The 19,025-nt window shown below is 38.4% G+C and overlaps 1 protein-coding gene across 2 annotated transcripts in view; it reads right to left on the bottom strand.

The window, feature by feature from the left end:
• Khdrbs2 (KH RNA binding domain containing, signal transduction associated 2) overlaps positions 1-19,025 on the bottom strand; it is a 488,795-nt gene that overhangs the window by 73,331 nt on the left and 396,439 nt on the right. For both annotated transcript variants that reach the window (XR_015046810.1, XM_021163203.2), the window contains exon 7: positions 1,974-2,056. Coding sequence is in view for 1 of the 2 variants with exons in the window: in XM_021163203.2 (XP_021018862.1) it covers positions 1,974-2,056 (83 nt within the window). In the remaining variant the exon portion in view is untranslated. The remainder of the gene's footprint in view (positions 1-1,973; positions 2,057-19,025) is intronic.

Raw genomic sequence — 19,025 nt, 5'->3', positions numbered from 1 at the left:
TTCCAGAACATGGGCCAGCAAGCCATTTTTTTTAAATTGATGAATGATGGGAGAGAGTCAGGTCCATTGTGGGTGGGACCAACAGTCTTGGGTTTTGTAGCAAAGCAGATTTAGCAAGCCAAGGAAAGCAAGACAGTAAGCTGCATGTTTTCTCCACTCTGCCTCTGCACCAGCTCCTGCCTCCAAGTTCCAGCCTTACATGAGTTCCTGTCCTGACATTCTTCAGTAATGGACTGTGATGCAGAACTGTAAGCCAAAAAACAAACAAACAAACAAACAAAACAAAACAAAAAAAAACAAAAAACAAACAAACAAAAAACAAAAAACAAAACCCTTCCTCCCAAAGTTGCTTTGGGTTATGGTGTTTCATCATATGAGTAGTAACCCTAACTAAGACAATGGGCAATAGAAAATGTTCATGTATGTACATATACATCAGAGTCTTTTCTACTCCAAAGGCTGAAATCTTGCCACATGCATGAAAATAAATAGAAATGGAGATTATCATATCAAGTGAAATATGACAGAGTCAGAGACAAATGGTATTATTTTCTGATACATGTAGAAACTGAAATAACAACAAAAGGCCCTGGAAGTGGAAGAGCATCTACTAGGTCTATTGGGCCTTGGAAATGGACCAGAAGGGGAGGAAGCAAAAGGAAAGAGGAAAGAAGATAGAACCATCACTTGACATGAGGAGCACATTGATAGGAATGCCACAGTGAATCTTATTAATGATCAATACATGCTAATATTCATGAAAAAGAACAAAAGGTGAACTCAGTATTGATTAACATGGACACCTCAGAGCTCCCAGGGACTAAGCCACCAACCAAAGAGCATATGTGGGCTTGTCTGTAGCCCCTGACACATATGTAGCACAGAACTGGCTTGTCTGGCCTCATGGGAGAGGATGTGCCTGTAGAGACTTGATGTCCTAGCGAAGGGGGATGCTGGGGGAGTGTTAGGTGGAAGTAGGTACATGAGGGGTCTTGGTGGGTGGATGGGTGAGGGAGATGGGTGTGTGAGGGCACACACTTTCAGAGGCAAAGGGTAGTGGAGATGGGGTGAAGAACTCTGGGATGGAGGACCAGGAAAGGGGGGCACATTTGGAATGTAAATAAATAAGTTAACAAAAAATTTTTAAAATGAAAAAGGAAAGGCTGTTGTTTGTTTATATGGCATTGTAGAAAGGGCAAGTATATAGCTATAAAACCAAATTGGGGATTCCATAGCATGTTAAGGAAAGGGGGTAAGAGATGATAACAAATATCATTACAAAGAGAAACTTTGGGGCTGATGGAATTCTCTACATATGTGTTATTTATGGAGCTTGTTATACCATAGCAGACATTTGTGAACCTCTTACAAGGGGGGTTCTAAATGGGTAAATTTTATCAGTTGTAAGCAGTATCTCACTAAATCTGACTTTCAAGTAGTACAAATTTATTAACATTACAAATTCTAGGTCAATGTAAAAAGATATTCAGCAATTTACAGATAGTGATGAGAAAGAAGAGGAATATCTTTTATTTCAGGAGATATTTTTTTTCAGTTGCCTATTTTCATCTTATCAATAACACTTCCTTGTGATTTGCTTTATAAATAAAAATTACAGGTTTGCAAAAAATGTCACATTGAGAAAGCTGCCTGCTTTGTTAATTAAATTACAAGTTCAATAAAATAGTTTCTATACACAGTGGTGCTTAGCTAAGTATAAGACTCTCTAATGAGTTCACTGGTATTATAATCACCCCTCCTCAGGTTACACACTATTGTTTCCTTGCTTGCAGTTATAGAGCTACTATATTTTACCTCTTATGGTTTAGTAAGCAATTTGATAATTTAGGAAGGTAATGGAGATTAAATCCACTGCTTGAAACCCTCATATAATCTAACTATAATTCACATGCATATTATAAAATAGAGCAGAGATAACACCTGGAAGTGTGATTCGCCAGCAAATGCCTTACCTTTGTGTTGGGGTCACGTAGCTATTATCATAAGCCTCATAGGTCTGGTCATCATATTCACCCCCATAGCCATCATCATACCCCTGAAATATAAAGAAATACAACATTTTTAAACTTATGAGTCTGCTTTGATTTATTTATATTTTCTAAGAATTTATGTTCCATAAGCTTGGGTTAATTTTTATGCTTGATTATGTTTGAATATATTTACAGTTTCCATATAATCTTAAAAAATAGGTTTTTTTCTATTTTTTGAGGCTTTGTGTGCTTTTTAAAATAGACTGAAAGAATATGAAGTTGGTTGGGTAAGGAGGAGGTGGATCCGGGAGTAGTTGGAAGAGGAGAAAGAAGATGAGGAAAATATTTGTGTGTATGTGCATATATATATATATATATTACATAACATAAAATATGAAGTATATAGGAAATATTTAGTACTTGTTAAATAAACTCTCAGTCTTCAATGACAGAGAAACACCTATTGTGAGATGCATTTACAATGTTGATATGTAATAAAGATCAGTTAAGAAATTTAATCTAATCCCTCCCTTTCAGAATACCATGTGTAAGAGCTACAAAGAGATAACTCTTCTGGTAGAGGACTCTATGTTCAGGTCCCAGCATGCACACTGGGTGTAACATCAGTTCCAGGGGCTCTTGCATCCTCTTCTGACCTCAGTGGTACCTTCACTCATGTGCACATTATACCCCACTTACACATACATAGACACACAGACACAGATAATACACATAGACAAAATTACAAATGAATTACAATAAAAATAAATTATAGGTATCTAGGAACACTAGCCTAACTGGTGTAAACTATTGGTGGCAATCCTACTCAAAGTTTTGTTTTCTCTTGATAACCACCATTATTATTAAGACAGAAAACTTAAGAGTATAGGATCCTTTAATTGTGATTAGGTTTCAAGTTGGGAAAGTGGAGTCATTATTGAAAAGGTAAGTAAATAAATGAATGAACGAATAAACGAATAAAAGGAGAGAGAAAAAGAAGAGTGTGATTGAAGAACTCTATCGTTTTTAAATCTCATAAGCAATGTGGTGTGCCAAGTTTGCTGAAATCATGCTGACAGAATGCCTGAAGATTTGTCATTCTGGAGCGTGCAGGCAGGCTAGCAATTATACACTGCAGCTATCAATCACTCTATGAGAGAGAGAGAGAGAGAGAGAGAGAGAGAGAGAGAGAGAGAGAGAGAGAGAGAGAGATTCAGTGTTATGCCCCTTTGTGGTCATCGACTTTAAACCCTATCCATTTATCCTGACTACTCCCCAGGTCTACCTCCAGATCTTCAGATCTTCACTGTACCAATTTTCTCCTTGAAACATTCTTGCACCCTACCCTACCAGTTCATACCTTCACTTTCCTCTGGGGACTAACAAATCTCTTACAGCTTGTGCTGGACACTAAAAATGAAAATTGCAAGTTAAAATTTTTCACTTTCATCTTGAATTTTTTTAAATTTTTATTAATCAGAACACTAGTATTTTATCACTGAAGGATTTATTTTAATGTTTGAAAATCTGTTTCCTTACTTCTATCATTTTTCCTTATTTGATGCTATTATTTCTACATCACATATTCTGAATCTAAATTTTATGTCATTAATTGTCTTTTTCATTTTTCTGTCATCATATTTTTGTGTGAAATATTAATGAGTTCCTCCATGTAAATTTTAATTATTGTACTTTAGATATCTTTGACTTTTAAATGAAATATTCCAATGTTATCTTAAGAGTAGTATTCATGAAATGAAGTATACAATTAAGATCATTTATGGTAAAATAAAGGATTCACTCCTGGATTATTTCAAAAGCACTAAAGGCTTTGTGTCAACAAGGTGGGAATTATTTCCGTGGTTATTTTCCAGTGATTAATGCTCTTTCAGCCCTTCCTGATATCATTCATTGCACTCAGGTTCACATAGATGTGCAACAAGGTAGGTCTGAAGGTGTGTTAGTTTTCCTAATTTCTTTCTGTAGTCCCTACTGGCTCAAACTCACAGGAATGCCCCTTCCTTCCTGCTTCCTGATCCACCATGCCTGGCTCCTATGACCTCATTACCATGGCTCCCTTAAAACAGGCTCACCTTTTCTGAATTTCCCCTTAGTGTTGAAATATTCCCAAAGTAATTTCTACTGTGAGGATATGAGAGAGATTCTTTTTCTCAATTCAATTTCTTTTATATTCCATATTCTCTCTAACTGATCTTTTGTTTAGGGTCAGAAGTTGAAATTTCTAAATTGTAAAAAAAATGATACACTGACAACAGATAACAGAAATTCACCTATCCTTTACCTACCGATTTACAAATTGCTGCCATCTTGCCTGTTTGTATTATTATATGTTTTATACATTATATGATATTACATATTATATACACTCATATTTTTAAATCAGTTGCAACTCAATTCTTGAAACATAAATAAGCTATACTATCAATAATAATCCTAATCTAATAATGGTCTTACCTGATTTTGTGGGAAAAGACAGTTTATTGCTTTTAAGTAATAAACATTATTTAGAAAAAAAAGTTAGCTAAAAATGTAGAGACACATATGTCAGTGTTTTCAAGATTGTCCATGTAGTTTTTGTCACACAATAAAATACATCACTTCATAGAATTCTTGATTAAGGTCAGTGTGGTAGTTTGAATGAGAATGTCCCCCTGCCCCCAAACAACCAGGTTCATAGATTTGAATGCTTAGTCACCAGAAAGTGACACCATTTGAAAGGTTTAGGAGGTGGGCCTTTTCAAAAAAGTGTATCACTTGTGGTGGGTTTGGAGATTTCAAAAGCCCAAGATAGGCTCAGTATCTCTCTCATACTGCTGCCTGTGGGTCCAGATGTAGAACTCTGAGCTATTTCTCCAGCACCATGTCTGTCTGCATTCTGTCCTGCAACCGGCTGTAACAAGAATGGGTGAAACTTCTGAAATTATAATCCAGCTCTAATTAAATGCTTTTCTTTATAAGAGTTGCCTTGATCTTTTCACAGCTATGGAAAAGTAAGATAGCCAGGGAAACATGTTCCTTTGTATGCTAACAAAAATTTAAGAATGAAACAATGGAAATAAGTTTGGGGAAATAATTTTCCATCAAAATTTGTTAAGTTCTGATTTAATGTGTTCTATTTCTACTACTGAGTTTTGATGTTGAGATTTTTTTTTTTTTTTTGAGACAGGGTTTCTTTGTATAGCTCTGCCTGTCCTGAAACCCACTCTGTGAACCAGCCTGGCCTTGAACTCAGAAATCCACCTGCCTCTGCCTCCTGAATGCTGGGATTAAAGGCGTGCGCCACCACTGCCCAGCGATGTTGAGAATTTCTTTTCTTTTCTCTTTCTTTCTTTCTTTCTTTCTTTCTTTCTTTCTTTCTTTCTTTCTTTCTTTCTTTCTTTCTTTCTTTCTTTCTTTTTTATAAGCAAATGTTCTAAATTTCTTTCTGTTGAACTTTTATGATAAAGATATTTTCCCCCATTTTGGATGCTTTTCCAATTGTTGGTGGCCTTCCTGTTTGTTCTTATTAGGCTTTGGTTAGCATGTGCTAGCTTGTCTGTGTAACTGACATCTAGCATCTTAATTCTACCTTCAACATACACTGCTCAATGGCAGCCTCCCGCATCCACCTTCCCCAACTCTGTCTATTTGCTGTGAGTCACAGGCAGACATCCAGGTAGAATGTCTTACTTTAAAATATAAGATTATGTGCAGCACTTGTTTCTCTGTGCTGGCTTAAGTTAATATCTTCCAATTACACCCACTTCACTGCTAATGTTAAGATGGCATCCTTATTTAGTAACATTAGTTACTAAATGTTGGTACTCCATACACAGGGCTCTAACTTTTCATTGTGGTTTGCTCCTGCAGATTTCTCTTCCATTGTGTTGGGTACATAAGTAGTTCTTTTAATTTAGAGGCTTACACTCTTTAAGACTAAGACCTCTTAATAAAGTTGGTATTGTAGATTAGAACTGTATCTTTCATCCTATGTGATTCTTCTTATTTTATTTTTACTTGATGAGGAATTCTTGATATTCATTATTCATATGGAATATTTCACACATGTGTTACAAATCAGGTGTGGAGAAGACCCTCAAGTTGTGTCTATAGTTAAGAAGCTATTATTGGCACAGGAATCATCTTTCCTATTTGGTGAACAACAGTTCCAAGGCCAGTTGGATCAGCTCTTCTGAGAGCTGTCATAGATAGAGCAGCCTAGAACACTATCCATACAGTATAACATAGTGGACAACTTGAAGTCTCATTTGACCTACAGGAGGCCTCAAAAGTTTTGAATATCAACTATCTATGTTTTTGACCCTCCAGCAAATTTTACAGAAACCATGTTGCTGCATTCTGTTCTCCTTCTCATGGCAGATCTCTATACTCTAGCTTTGACTAGAAAGCTGGGGTTGAAGTATCCACACTTTGGTCTTCCTTCTTCTTGAGTTTCATGTGTTTTCCAAATTGTATCTTGGATGTTCTAAGTTTCTGGACTAATGTCCACTTATCAGTGAGTGCATATCATGTGTATTCTTTTGTGATTGGGTTACCTCTTAGAATGGGAAACAAAGTACCCATGGAAGGGGTTATAGAGACAAAGTTCGTGGCTGAGAGAAAAGGAAGGACCATCCAGAGACTGCCCCACCCAGGGATCCATTCCATAAATAACCACCAAACCCAGATACTATTGCATATGCCAGCAAGATTTTGCTGACAGGACCCTGATATAGCTCTCTCTTGTGAGGCTATGCCAGTGCCTGGCAAATACAGATGTGGATGCTCACAGTCATCTATTAGATGGAACACAGGGCCCCCAATGAAGGAACTAGAGAATGTACCCAAGGAGTTAAAGGGGTCTGCAACCCTATAGGAGGAACAACAATACGAACTAACCAGTACCCTCCAGAGCTGTGTCTCTAGTTGCATATGTAGCAGAGGATGGCCTATTTGGCCATCAATGTGAGGAGAGGCCCTTGGCCTTGCGAAGATTATATGCCCCAGTACAGAGGAATGCCAGGGCCAGGAAGCAGGAGTGAGTGGGTTGGGGAGGGTATAGGGGACTTTTGGAGAGGAAACTAGGAAAGGGGATAGCATTTGAAATGTAAATGAAGAAAATATCTAGTAAAAAATTTAAAAAAAGAAAGCTGGGGTTGAGAAGAATTCTGACATTTTTATCTTGAATTATAATTGTATCTTGTGGAAGCAGCTAGATGATCCACGGGTCAGTATAGGTTTCTGTTTTTATGGCCCTGATATCCTTCCCTGTTAGTTACTTCTACGTCTTATCTGTTAAAATTCTGAGGATTCTTCAAAGTCATATTATATGATGCTTCTTAAGGAAATACCTTTTTCGATTGCAAAGCATATGATGACCTCTGAGTGATTGTAACCTATTATTTGCTCTGATACCTACAGTGTCTATACATAGGATTTTTCATTTTCCCATATTTTTCAGGTTTTAGAATTTTGGCTCCTTTTACAAAAAAAGGAGTATACCAAAGTTAATGACATTTTTAGGCCTGTGGTATTCAGTATAGTATATTCCATAGAGTACTCACCTGATTAATCTATATTAAGTTGCTAATGTAGCACAAAGAATATTCTTTTACAATGTGGATACATCTTGGCTCAAATCAATCAAAACCCAAAGAGAAATACTTCAGGTGGTCGGATCTTGCAGCATCATCTCCCTTCTTCAAGAATAATGCTAAAATTTCGTCTAGGGAGAGTACAGCGTTTTATTTTCTTCTGTACATTTTTACTTCTGTAAAAATGGTACCCAGCAAATTCTCAGAATAGAGAAATAGCTTCTCTGTTAATGCACAATTTCATGAAGTGCAAGGTTCAATTGTTCTTTGTAATTAGTTACTAATGAAGAAAAAATAAATGTTGACACATACATATTATTTTTGTTTCCTATAACTTGGCCTATTTTTAAAAGCAACTTTTAGTGCAAAGTTTTTAGAAGGATGAATATTCATTAACATGTTTGTATATATGTATATGTTTTAAATAAACAGTTCTCCAAAGCAGCAAATGCCATTAATTAGTCCACAGCCATAGAAATCAACACACTTGCCGATATTCCATTCTAACCATTCAAAACAAAGTCTTAAATTATTCATAGGCCAATTCTCCCTACATAAACCTGGCTTTCTAAAGGAGATGGAAGAAAATAAGGATGTTCCAGAAACTGGGTAGGGAGATGTGATAGCACAGCCTAAGGGTTAACCCACTCCAGCTCCACTCTGTCTTCCTATGGGAGTTCCTAACTGAATTGCCAACCGAGGCATGGAAGCACATCATGGTTGTCTCTACTCTGTAGCTCAGTTCTTATGATGGTAAAATGGTAGCAATTACTATATAATCTCATTGCAGTAATTTAGCCACATGGAAGCTGCAAAACACCCCATGCCCAATGCAAGATTCCTGAAGAGCTATTTACTGTCATGGTCATCATAGAAGCTGAATTTGAAGAACATTTTGGATAATGTAGAGGGCATGTGGACCACTTGAGGGCAGGCAAAAACAGAAGTTAGAAAGAGAACCAGAAAAAAGTCTTATTTATGTAGAGGTTATACCAGAGTTATCTCTCTGCCATTTTTTTCCTTGGAAATTTGGATCAGGAACTAAGACTCTATATCAGTATAGCTTTGTGTATTTACTCATTCCATTGAACTTTGTCGAGCATCTATTGCATACTAGAGACTTCTCTAAGAACTATCCTGTAGGAGGTATACGATTTTCAAATTATAAATCAATGGTACAGGAAGTGCATTGGTGTAGGACCACCCACTGGACACAGAAACTTTCAACTGTGGCGGAGTCACTGAAGAAAATCGAGACTTCCTCCCACCATGAGTCAGCTAGTGAACGCTTTCCACCTGGGATGGGACTTTCCTAGAGCCTCCCCTCAGTTTGGGAATCAACATTCCAACTTGATCTGAATCTTGGAAGACACGTGATGGAGGAAATATTTGAGAGGAGTTAGGTGAAGGGCTGGGATTGCATTTTCTCAAAATCCATTGCATAGATGCATGAAATTCTCAACAAACAGAAAGGGAAAACCAGGAGAATCATATGTGAAAAAATGCTGTAAAGGCATGGAGCTACATAAAGGTAGCAAATTAATTCAGCTGGTCGTTTTCGAGAAAGAACTGCTGTATGATTTTTTTTTTTTGAGCCTGCAGGGCAGATGTAGACAATAAAGTCCCAGTGTGAGAAAGGGCACACACTGCAAAGCCAAGAAGGGTTAAAGCGGATTGCCAGCTATGTGAAATACCCTGGTAGTCAGCATGCACCAATTACAGTCATTGGGTAGAAGAGTGGCTTGCTTCATTTTCTACAGTTCCCTTGAAGGAAAACACCATTCTGTCTAACCTGTGAGTATCTTGTGTCTAACAACCCACTTTATTTTAGTTGCTGAAAATAGCATTGAAGATTTCAAAGTCTTTAAGTGGTGTTTCCAAAATCAGACAGAGTACTCCTGATGTCTCAGTAAGAGAAAAATGTCTGGAATAAACACTTACATCTTCTGTTCATAGATACATGATCTACCTATGAGTGGATATGATATTTCTTTGTGAAATAGAGCAAGAAATAATATAGTTTCTAAAATATCTTCTGTTTAAGATTTCTTCATGGTGGGCATGGTGGCACACACCTTTAGTCCCAGCACTCGGGAGGCAGAGGCAGGCAGATTTCTGAGTTTGAGGCCAGCCTGGTCTACAAAGTGAGTTCCGGGATAGCCAGGGCTACACAGAGAAACCCAGTCTCAAACAAACAAACAAACAAACAAACAAACAAGATTTCTTCATATTTGTGTACCTATCTATTGCTTGCTTTCCTGTTGTTTCAATCAAATATAAAGGCCTTAGCAACTTTCTTAGAAGGCCCAGTCTGGGCTGTTTTCTAGGCTTGTCCTAACACTTACAAAACTTACTTTGGTACAACACAAGGTGTGGGTCTAAGTTAACAACCCCCCAGAAAGAGACTAAATGGCTTACAATTTCCTATAACTTATAGATAATTCGTATCTCAGAGCATTGTGAAAAGCAGTGTGGGAAGCAAAGGCATATTACTTTGACTACGCTGCTGTGTAACACCAGACTACTATTTTTATTGGCTTCAGATAATGTAATGAATAGAGAGAGGCTGGAGCAATGGCCCAACAGTCATGAGCATGCACTGCTCAAAACCTGGGGTTTACAATAGCCACGTGGCAGCTAAGAACCATCTGTAAACCAAGTTCCAGAAGATCTGATGCTTTCTTCTGGCCTCCATGAGCACTGGACACATTTCGTATATATACCTACACTTAGTCACACACACACACACACACACACACACACACACACACACACACACACGAAATATAATGAAATAATTTTTTATTAAAAATAGAAAGTAGTGAATCTTCTTTTACATATCTACTAGTTTTCTTATTAAGAATTCATTTTGATTTATATATTCATTCTTAAACTATAACTTATATACCAACATTGGTTGTCAATCCTAAATAATATTGGCTTTACATGTAAGCTTCAAATTACCAAAGTAGTAAAATCTATTGAAATAGCTATTATATAGACATTAGTTATACAGAACACCAAGAAATAAAACCTGTTTTTACAAGTCCTTATTCAGTTGAATTCTTGTGGTACCTCTACAGGGAAATTGTGTGAGTATATATCAATATTTTCATAAATATATATTAAAATATGATTGATAGAACATAACTTACAAATAAACAATGGAATACATATTCATATATAACTTCATTGTAACCTACTAATTCTTGTAAAAATCCACTGCAAGATTTATAATTGTATTTTTACATTACTATAATAATAGGTCATACCACAGGCACATGCTTGACTAACATATAAGCCTGGAAGGAGACACACCCAGATTGTCAATAACTCTTTGTGACTATGACAGATGTTAAATGACATTTTCACTTATATCAAACAACCATAGGGAAGTGAAGCTTCCAATACTTCTGTTAGTAAGTCACACATTTATTACTGATAGATGCAACATTGCTCTGACCTATAGAATGATCCTCACAGTTAGCCCTGTTCACCCATCGTGTAAATACCTGTATCATGGTTCCTTTCATGTGACCAGCATGATTAGAAATTGAAATAGTATCACAGGAATGATAGCACAACTCTATTAAGCATTTCAGTAATACAGATACAATACTAGAATATTTAAATTGTGATGAAATCAATGGGTTTGTGTTCACTTAATTTACTGTTAATGCAACTTAAAGGATGTTTGGGAACCAATACAAACTTTCTGAAAAATTCAAACGAATCTTGTAATCCATTATGAATCTATGGTAGCTCAAAATATCTAGTGGCTTCCTAGATGAGATCAGGAAATATCTAAACTTTTAAAATATAACTTGAAGGTTCTCCAATAGCAGACATGGCATGTACTGTAGGAGTGCACTGGAGGAGTGTCTTATTCTGTCAAGGAATTGCAAAAAGAATTTCAGGGAAACTCTTGTCTGAAATACGTATTTGAAGGTACCTGGGAATAGTTCTGGTGGCTAAAGGAGCAAGGTAAAAGAAAGCATTCCATCCCTAAGTACAGCGGAGGAGCCACTATGAAAATCAAGACTTGAGTTCAGAAGTTCTACTAACAGTACCTAACCAAAGTTCAACATGGTGTTTTGATTTGAGTTTTAAATATAGTTTGTATACTTCTGCTGAAATCTTGAAATTTGAGAAAACTTTATATGATGAAATTTTCTTACAAAGGATTATATATTTTTCTTAGAAGAGGGAATATCAGCAGAACCTCACTCCATTTCTGAGTTGGTGTTAGTTTTTAGACATGGGGATTTGAAATTGAGAAAGGATGTACTCGGGAATTAGTGCCTGCCAGACACCAATACACAGGTAGCAGTTCAAATAACCATGGCTATGGAGAAACAAGGCACAGTGCTAGAAAAATCATCAGTGGAGACACCCAGAAACATATTGTAGACCAGAAGACCTCACTTTATTATTATTATTATTATTATTATTATTATTATTATATCATTTTAGAATATTTTCTTTATTTAAATTTCAAATGTTATCCCCTTTAAGGGTTTCCCCCCTGGGAACCGCCTATCCCTTCCCCCTTCCCCATGCTTCTGTGAGGATGTTCTCCCACCTATCCAAACACTCACACCTCTCCACCCCTGCATTTCCCTACACTGAGGCATCAGAGCCTTCACAGGACCAAGGACCTCCCCTGACAAGGCCATCCTCTGCTACATATGTGGCTGGAGCCATGGGTCCCTCCATGTGTACTCTTTGGTTGGTGGTTTAGTCCCTGGAAGCTGGGGTGTTGGGGGGGATCCTAGTTGGTTGGTACTGTGGTTCTTATTATGGGGTTGCAAACTCCTTCAACTCCTTCAGTCCATTCTCTAACTCCTCAATTGGGGATCCTGTGCTCAGTTCAATGGCTGGCTGGAAATGTTCCCCTCTGTATTTGTCAGGCTCTGGCAGAGCCTCTCAGGAGACAGCTATATCAGGCTCCTGCCAGCAAGCACTTTTTGCCACAATAGTGTCTGGGTTTGGTGACTGTATATGGGATGGGTCCCCAGGTGGTATCTGGATAGTCTTTCCTTCAGTCTTTGCTCCACACATTGTCTCTGTATTTCCTCCCATATTTTGTTCCCCTTTCTAAGAAGGACTAAAACATCAACACTTTGGTCTTCCTTCCTATCAGATCACCACAGACTAAGACTGGTCTTCCATAACAAAAACAAAACAAAAGCAAACAAGACAAAACAAACAAACAAACAAAAAAACCAAACGCCAAAAAGCCTACATTCACATGGGAGCTGAAAAATGCTCTACTCGAAGATAACTTGATCAAGGAAGAAATAAAGAAATAAAGTAAGCACTTTTAAGAATTTAATGAAAGGACCCTCCCAGCCGGAGGACAGTGATCTGCCCTGCAGGGAATGCCATCTTGGCTCCGGGACTCCACCGAACTTAGTCTGCAGAGGTGAGAGTGAGGACCACAGAGGTAGACAGCTTCTGGGACAGGCGGGAGCCACAGAGTCGCTGAGGCAGCACCCTTTTGGGGCTGCAGACATCCAGCACCCTCCCAGCCGGAGGACAGTGATCCGCCCTGCAGGGAGCGCCATCTTGGCTCCGGGGCTCCGCCGAACTTAGTCTGCAGAGGTGAGAGTGAGGACCACAGAGGCAGACAGCTTCTGGGACAGGCGGGAGCCACAGAGCCGCTGAGGCAGCACCCTTTTGGGGCTGCAGACATCCGGCACCCTCCCAGCTGGAAGACTGTATTCTGCCCTGCACAGGAGCCCTCTGCCTCAGGAGCAGGGAGCACATCTTGGATCCAGGACTCCTCTGAACTTAGGAACGTAGTCTGCACAGCTGAGAGTGTGCACCACAGAAGCTGACAGCTTCTGTGACCTGCCAAAGCAACACAGCATCTGGGAAAGGTCCTGTTTTCCGCCTTCTTCTTCGGCCAGGAGAAGGTCCAAACGCCAGATATCTGTACACCTTCCCTTTAAGAGGAAAGCTTGTCAGCAGGGAGTGCTCTAACCACTGAAACTCAGAGGAGAGAGCCTGTCTCCCAGGTCTGCTGACAGACGATATTCAGAATCACCAGAAGAACAACCTCTGAACAGAGACAACTATAACAACTCCAGAGATTACCAGATGGCGAGAGGTAAACATAAGAATCTTACTAACAGAAACCAAGTCCAATCACCATCATCAGGACCCAGCACTCCCACTTCGCCCAGTCCAGGGAACCCAAACACACCTGAAAAGCTAGACCTGGATTTAAAAGCATATCTCATGATGATGATAGAGGACATCAAGAAGGACTTTAAAGAACTACAGGAGAACATGGCTAAAGAGTTACAAGTCCTTAAAGAAAAACAGGAAAACACAACCAAACTGGTAGAAGTCCTTAAAGAGAAACAGGAAAACACATCCAATCAGATGATGGAAATGAACAAAACCATACTAGACCTAAAAAGGGAAGTAGACACAATAAAGAAAACCCAAAATGAGGCAACACTGGAGATAGAAACCCTAGGAAAGAAATCTGGGACCATAGATGCGAGCATCAGCAATAGAATACAAGAGATGGAAAAGAGAATCTCAGGTGCAGAAGATTGCATAGAGAACATAGGCACAACAATCAAGGAAAATGGAAAATGCAAAAAGATCCTAACTCAAAACATCCAGGAAATACAGGACACAATGAGAAGACCAAACCTACGGATAATAGGAGTGGATGAGAATGAAGATTTTCAACTCAAAGGACCAGTAAACATCTTCAACAAAATTATAGAAGAAAATTTCCCAAATCTAAAGAAAGAGATGCCCATGAACATACAAGAAGCCTACAGAACTCCAAATAGGCTGGACCAGAAAAGAAATACCTCCCGACACATAATAATCAGAACAACAAATGCACTAAATAAAGATAGAATACTAAAAGCAGTAAGAGAAAAAGGCCAAGTAACATATAAAGGCAAGCCTATCAGAATTACACCAGATTTTTCACCAGAGACTATGAAAGCCAGAAGATCCTGGACAGATGTTATATAGACACTAAAAGAACACAAATTCCAGCCCAGGATACTATACCCAGCCAAACTCTCAATTGACATAGATGGAGAAACCAAAGTATTCCACGACAAAACCAAATTCACACATTATCTCTCCACGAATCCAGCCCTTCAAAGGATAATAACAGGAAAAAACCAATACAAGGACGGGAACCACGCCCTAGAAACAACAAGAAGGTAATCCCTCAACAAACCTAAAAGAAGACAGCCACAAGAACAGAATGCCAACTTTAACAACAAAAATAACAGGAAACAACAATTACTTTTCCTTAATATCTCTTAATATCAATGGTCTCAACTCCCCAATAAAAAGACATAGACTAACAAACTGGCTACACAAACAAGACCCAACATTTTGCTGCTTACAGGAAACTCATCTCAGAGAAAAAGATAGACACTACCTCAGAATGAAAGGCTGGAAAACAATTTTCCAAGCAAATGATATGAAGAAACAAGCTGGAGTAGCCATTCTAATATCTGATAAGATTGACTTCCAACCCAAAGTCATCAAAAAAGACAGGGAGGGGCACTTCATACTCATCAAAGGTAAAATCCTCCAAGAGGAACTATCAATCCTGAATATCTATGCTCCAAATACAAAGGCAGCCTCATTCATTAAAGAAACTTTAGTAAATCTCAAAGCACACATTGCACCTCATACAATAATAGTGGGAGACTTCAACACACCACTTTCACCAATGGACAGATCATGGAAACAGAAACTAAACAGGGACACAGTGAAACTAACAGAAGTTATGGATCAAATGGATCTGGCAGATATCTACAGAACATTTTACCCTAAAACAAAAGGATATACCTTCTTCTCAACACCTCATGGTACCTTCTCCAAAATTGACCACGTAATTGGGCACAAAACAGGACTCAACAGATACAAAAATATTGAAATTGTCCCATGCATCCTATCAGATCACCATGGACTAAGGCTGATCTTCAATAACAAAATAAATAATAGAAAGCCAACATTCACGTGGAAACTGAACAACACTCTTCTCAATGATACCTTGGTCAAGGAAGGAATAAAGAAAGAAATTAAGGACTTTTTAGAGTTCAATGAAAATGAAGCCACAACATACCCAAACTTATGGGACGCAATGAAAGCATTTCTAAGAGGAAAACTCATAGCTCTGAGTGCCTCCAAAAAGAAACTAGAAAGAGCACACATTAGCAGCTTGACAACACACCTAAAAGCACTAGAACAAAAGGAAGCAAATTCACCCAAAAGGAGTAGACGGCAGGAAATAGTCAAACTAGGGGCGAAATCAATCAAGTGGAAACAAGAAGAACTATTCAAAGAATCATCCAATCAAGGAGCTGGTTCTTTGAGAAAATCAACAAGATAGATAAACCCTTAGCCATACTCTCTAGAGGGCACAGGGAAAGCACTCTAATTAACAAAATCAGAAATGAAAAAGTAGACATAACAACAGATCCTGAAGACATCCAAAACACCATCAGATCCTTCTACCAAAGGCTATACTCAACAAAACTGGAGAACCTGGATGAAATGGAGAAGTTCCTAGACAGGTACCAGGTACCAAAGTTGAACCAAGATCAGGTTAATGATCTAAACAGCCCTATATCCCCCAAAGAAATAGAAGCAGTCATTAATAGTCTCCCAACCAAAAAAAGCCCAGGACTAGATGGGTTTAGTGCCATCAATGGCCTAAATCAAAGTGACCAATCAAATCAATGGCCTTTCTCTACACAAAGAATAAACAGGCTGAGAAAGAAATTAGGGAAACAACACCCTTCTCAATAGTCACAAATAATAAAAAATATCTTGGCGTGACTCTCACTAAGGAAGTGAAAGATCTGTATAATAAAAATTTCAAGTCTCTGAAGAAAGAAATTCTAGATCTCAGAAGATGGAGTTCTATCAGACCTTCAAAGAAGATCTAATCCCAGTTCTTCACAAACTATTCCACGAAATAGAAACAGAAGGTACTCTACCCAACTCATTCTATGAAGCCACAATTACTCTGATACCTAAACCACAAAAAGACCCAACAAAGATAGAAAACTTCAGACCAATATCCCTTATGAATATTGATGCAAAAATCCTCAATAAAGTTCTTGCTAACCGAATCCAAGAACACATCAAAACAATCATCCATCCTGACCAAGTAGGTTTCATCCCAGGATGCAGGGATGGTTCAATATACGGAAATCCATCAACGTAATCCAGTATATAAACAAACTCAAAGACAAAAACCACATGGTCATCTCATTAGATGCGGAAAAGCATTTGAAAAGATCCAACACCCATTCATGATAAAAGTCTTGGAAAGATCAGGAATTCAAGGCCCATACCTAAACATGATAAAAGCAATCTACAGCAAACCAGTAGCCAACATCAAAGTAAATGGTGAGAAGCTTGAAGCAATCCCTCTAAAATCAGGGACTAGACAAGGCTGTCCACTTTCTCCATACCTATTCAACATAGTACTTGAAGTCCTAGCCAGAGCAATTCGACAACAAAAGGAGATCAAAGGGATACAAATTGGAAAAGATGAAGTCAAAATATCACTTTTTGCAGATGATATGATAGTATATATAAGTGACCCTAAAAATTCCACCAGAGAACTCCTAAGCCTGATAAACAGCTTCGGTGAAGTAGCTGGATATAAAATTAACTCAAACAAATCAATGGCCTTTCTCTACACAAAGAATAAACAGGCTGAGAAAGAAATTAGGGAAACAACACCCTTCTCAATAGTCACAAATAATAAAAAATATCTTGGCGTGACTCTCACTAAGGAAGTGAAAGATCTGTATAATAAAAATTTCAAGTCTCTGAAGAAAGAAATTCTAGATCTCAGAAGATGGAACGATCTCCCATGCTCATGGATTGGCAGGATCAACATTTTAAAAATGGCTATCTTGCCAAAAGCAATCTACAGATTCAATGCAATCCCCATCAAAATTCCAACTCAATTCTTCAGCGAATTACAAAGTGCAATCTGCAAATTCATCTGGAATAACAAAAAACCTAGGATAGCAAAAACTCTTCTCAAGGATAAAAGAACCTCTGGTGGAATCACCATGCCAGACCTAAAGCTTTACTACAGAGCAATTGTGATAAAAACGGCGTGGTACTGGTATAGTGACAGACAAATAGACCAATGGAATAGAATTGAAGACCCAGATATGAACCCACACACCTACGGTCACTTGATCTTCGACAAGGGAGCTAAAACCATCCAGTGGAAGAAAGACAGCATTTTCAACAAATGGTGCTGGCACAACTGGTTGTTAACATGTAGAAGAATGCGAATCGATCCATTCCTATCTCCTTGTACTAAGGTCAAGTCTAAGTGGATCAAGGAACTTCACATAAACCCAGAGACACTGAAACTTATAGAGGAGAAAGTGGGGAAAAGCCTTGAAGATATGGGCACAGGGGAAAAATTCTTGAATAGAACAGCAATGGCTTGTGCTGTAAGATCGAGAATTGACAAGTGGGACCTCATGAAACTGCAAAGCTTCTGCAAGGCAAAATACACCATCAATAAGACAAAAAAACCACCAACAGATTGGGAAAGGATCTTTACCTATCCTAAATCAGATAGGGGACTAATATCCAATATATATAAGGAACTCAAGAAGGTGGACTCCAGAAAGTCAAATAACCCCATTAAAAAATGGGGCTCAGAACTGAACAAAGAATTCTCACCTGAAGAATACCAAATGGCAGAGAAGCACCTGAAAAAATGTTCTACATCCTTAATCATCAGGGAAATGCAAATCAAAACAACCCTGAGATTCCACCTCACACCAGTCAGAATGGCTAAGATCAAAAATTCAGGTGACAGCAGATGCTGGCGAGGATGTGGAAAAAGAGGAACACTCCTCCATTGTTGGTGGGATTGCAAGCTTGTACAACTACTCTGGAAATCAGTCTGGCGGTTCCTCAGAAAATTGGACATAGTACTACCGGAGGATCCAGCAATACCTCTCCTGGGCATATATCCAGAAGATGTCCCAACCGGTAAGAAGGGCACATGCTCCACTATGTTCATAGCAGCCCTATTTATAATAGCCAGAAGCTGGAAAGAACCCAGATGTCCCTCAACAGAGGAATGGATACAGAAATTATGGTACATCTACACAATGGAGTACTACTCAGCTATTAAAAAGAATGAATTTATGAAATTCCTAGCCAAATGGATGGACCTGGAGGGCATCATCTTGAGTGAGGTAACACAATCACAAAGGAACTCACACAATATGTATTCACTGATAAGTGGATATTAGCCCAAAACTTAGGATATCCAAGATATAAGATACAATTTGCTAAACGCATGAAACTCAAGAAGAATGAAGACCAAAATGTGGACACTGTGCCCCTTCTTAGAATTGGGAACAAAACACCCATGGAAGGAGCTACAGAGACA

Source organism: Mus caroli, unplaced genomic scaffold (genome assembly GCF_978045245.1).
Source record: "Mus caroli unplaced genomic scaffold, Mus_caroli_1 scaffold_1, whole genome shotgun sequence".
Taxonomy (NCBI): Eukaryota; Metazoa; Chordata; class Mammalia; order Rodentia; family Muridae; genus Mus; species Mus caroli.
Note: the sequence above shows the minus strand (reverse complement) of the source record. Positions and strands in the feature narration are given on the sequence as shown.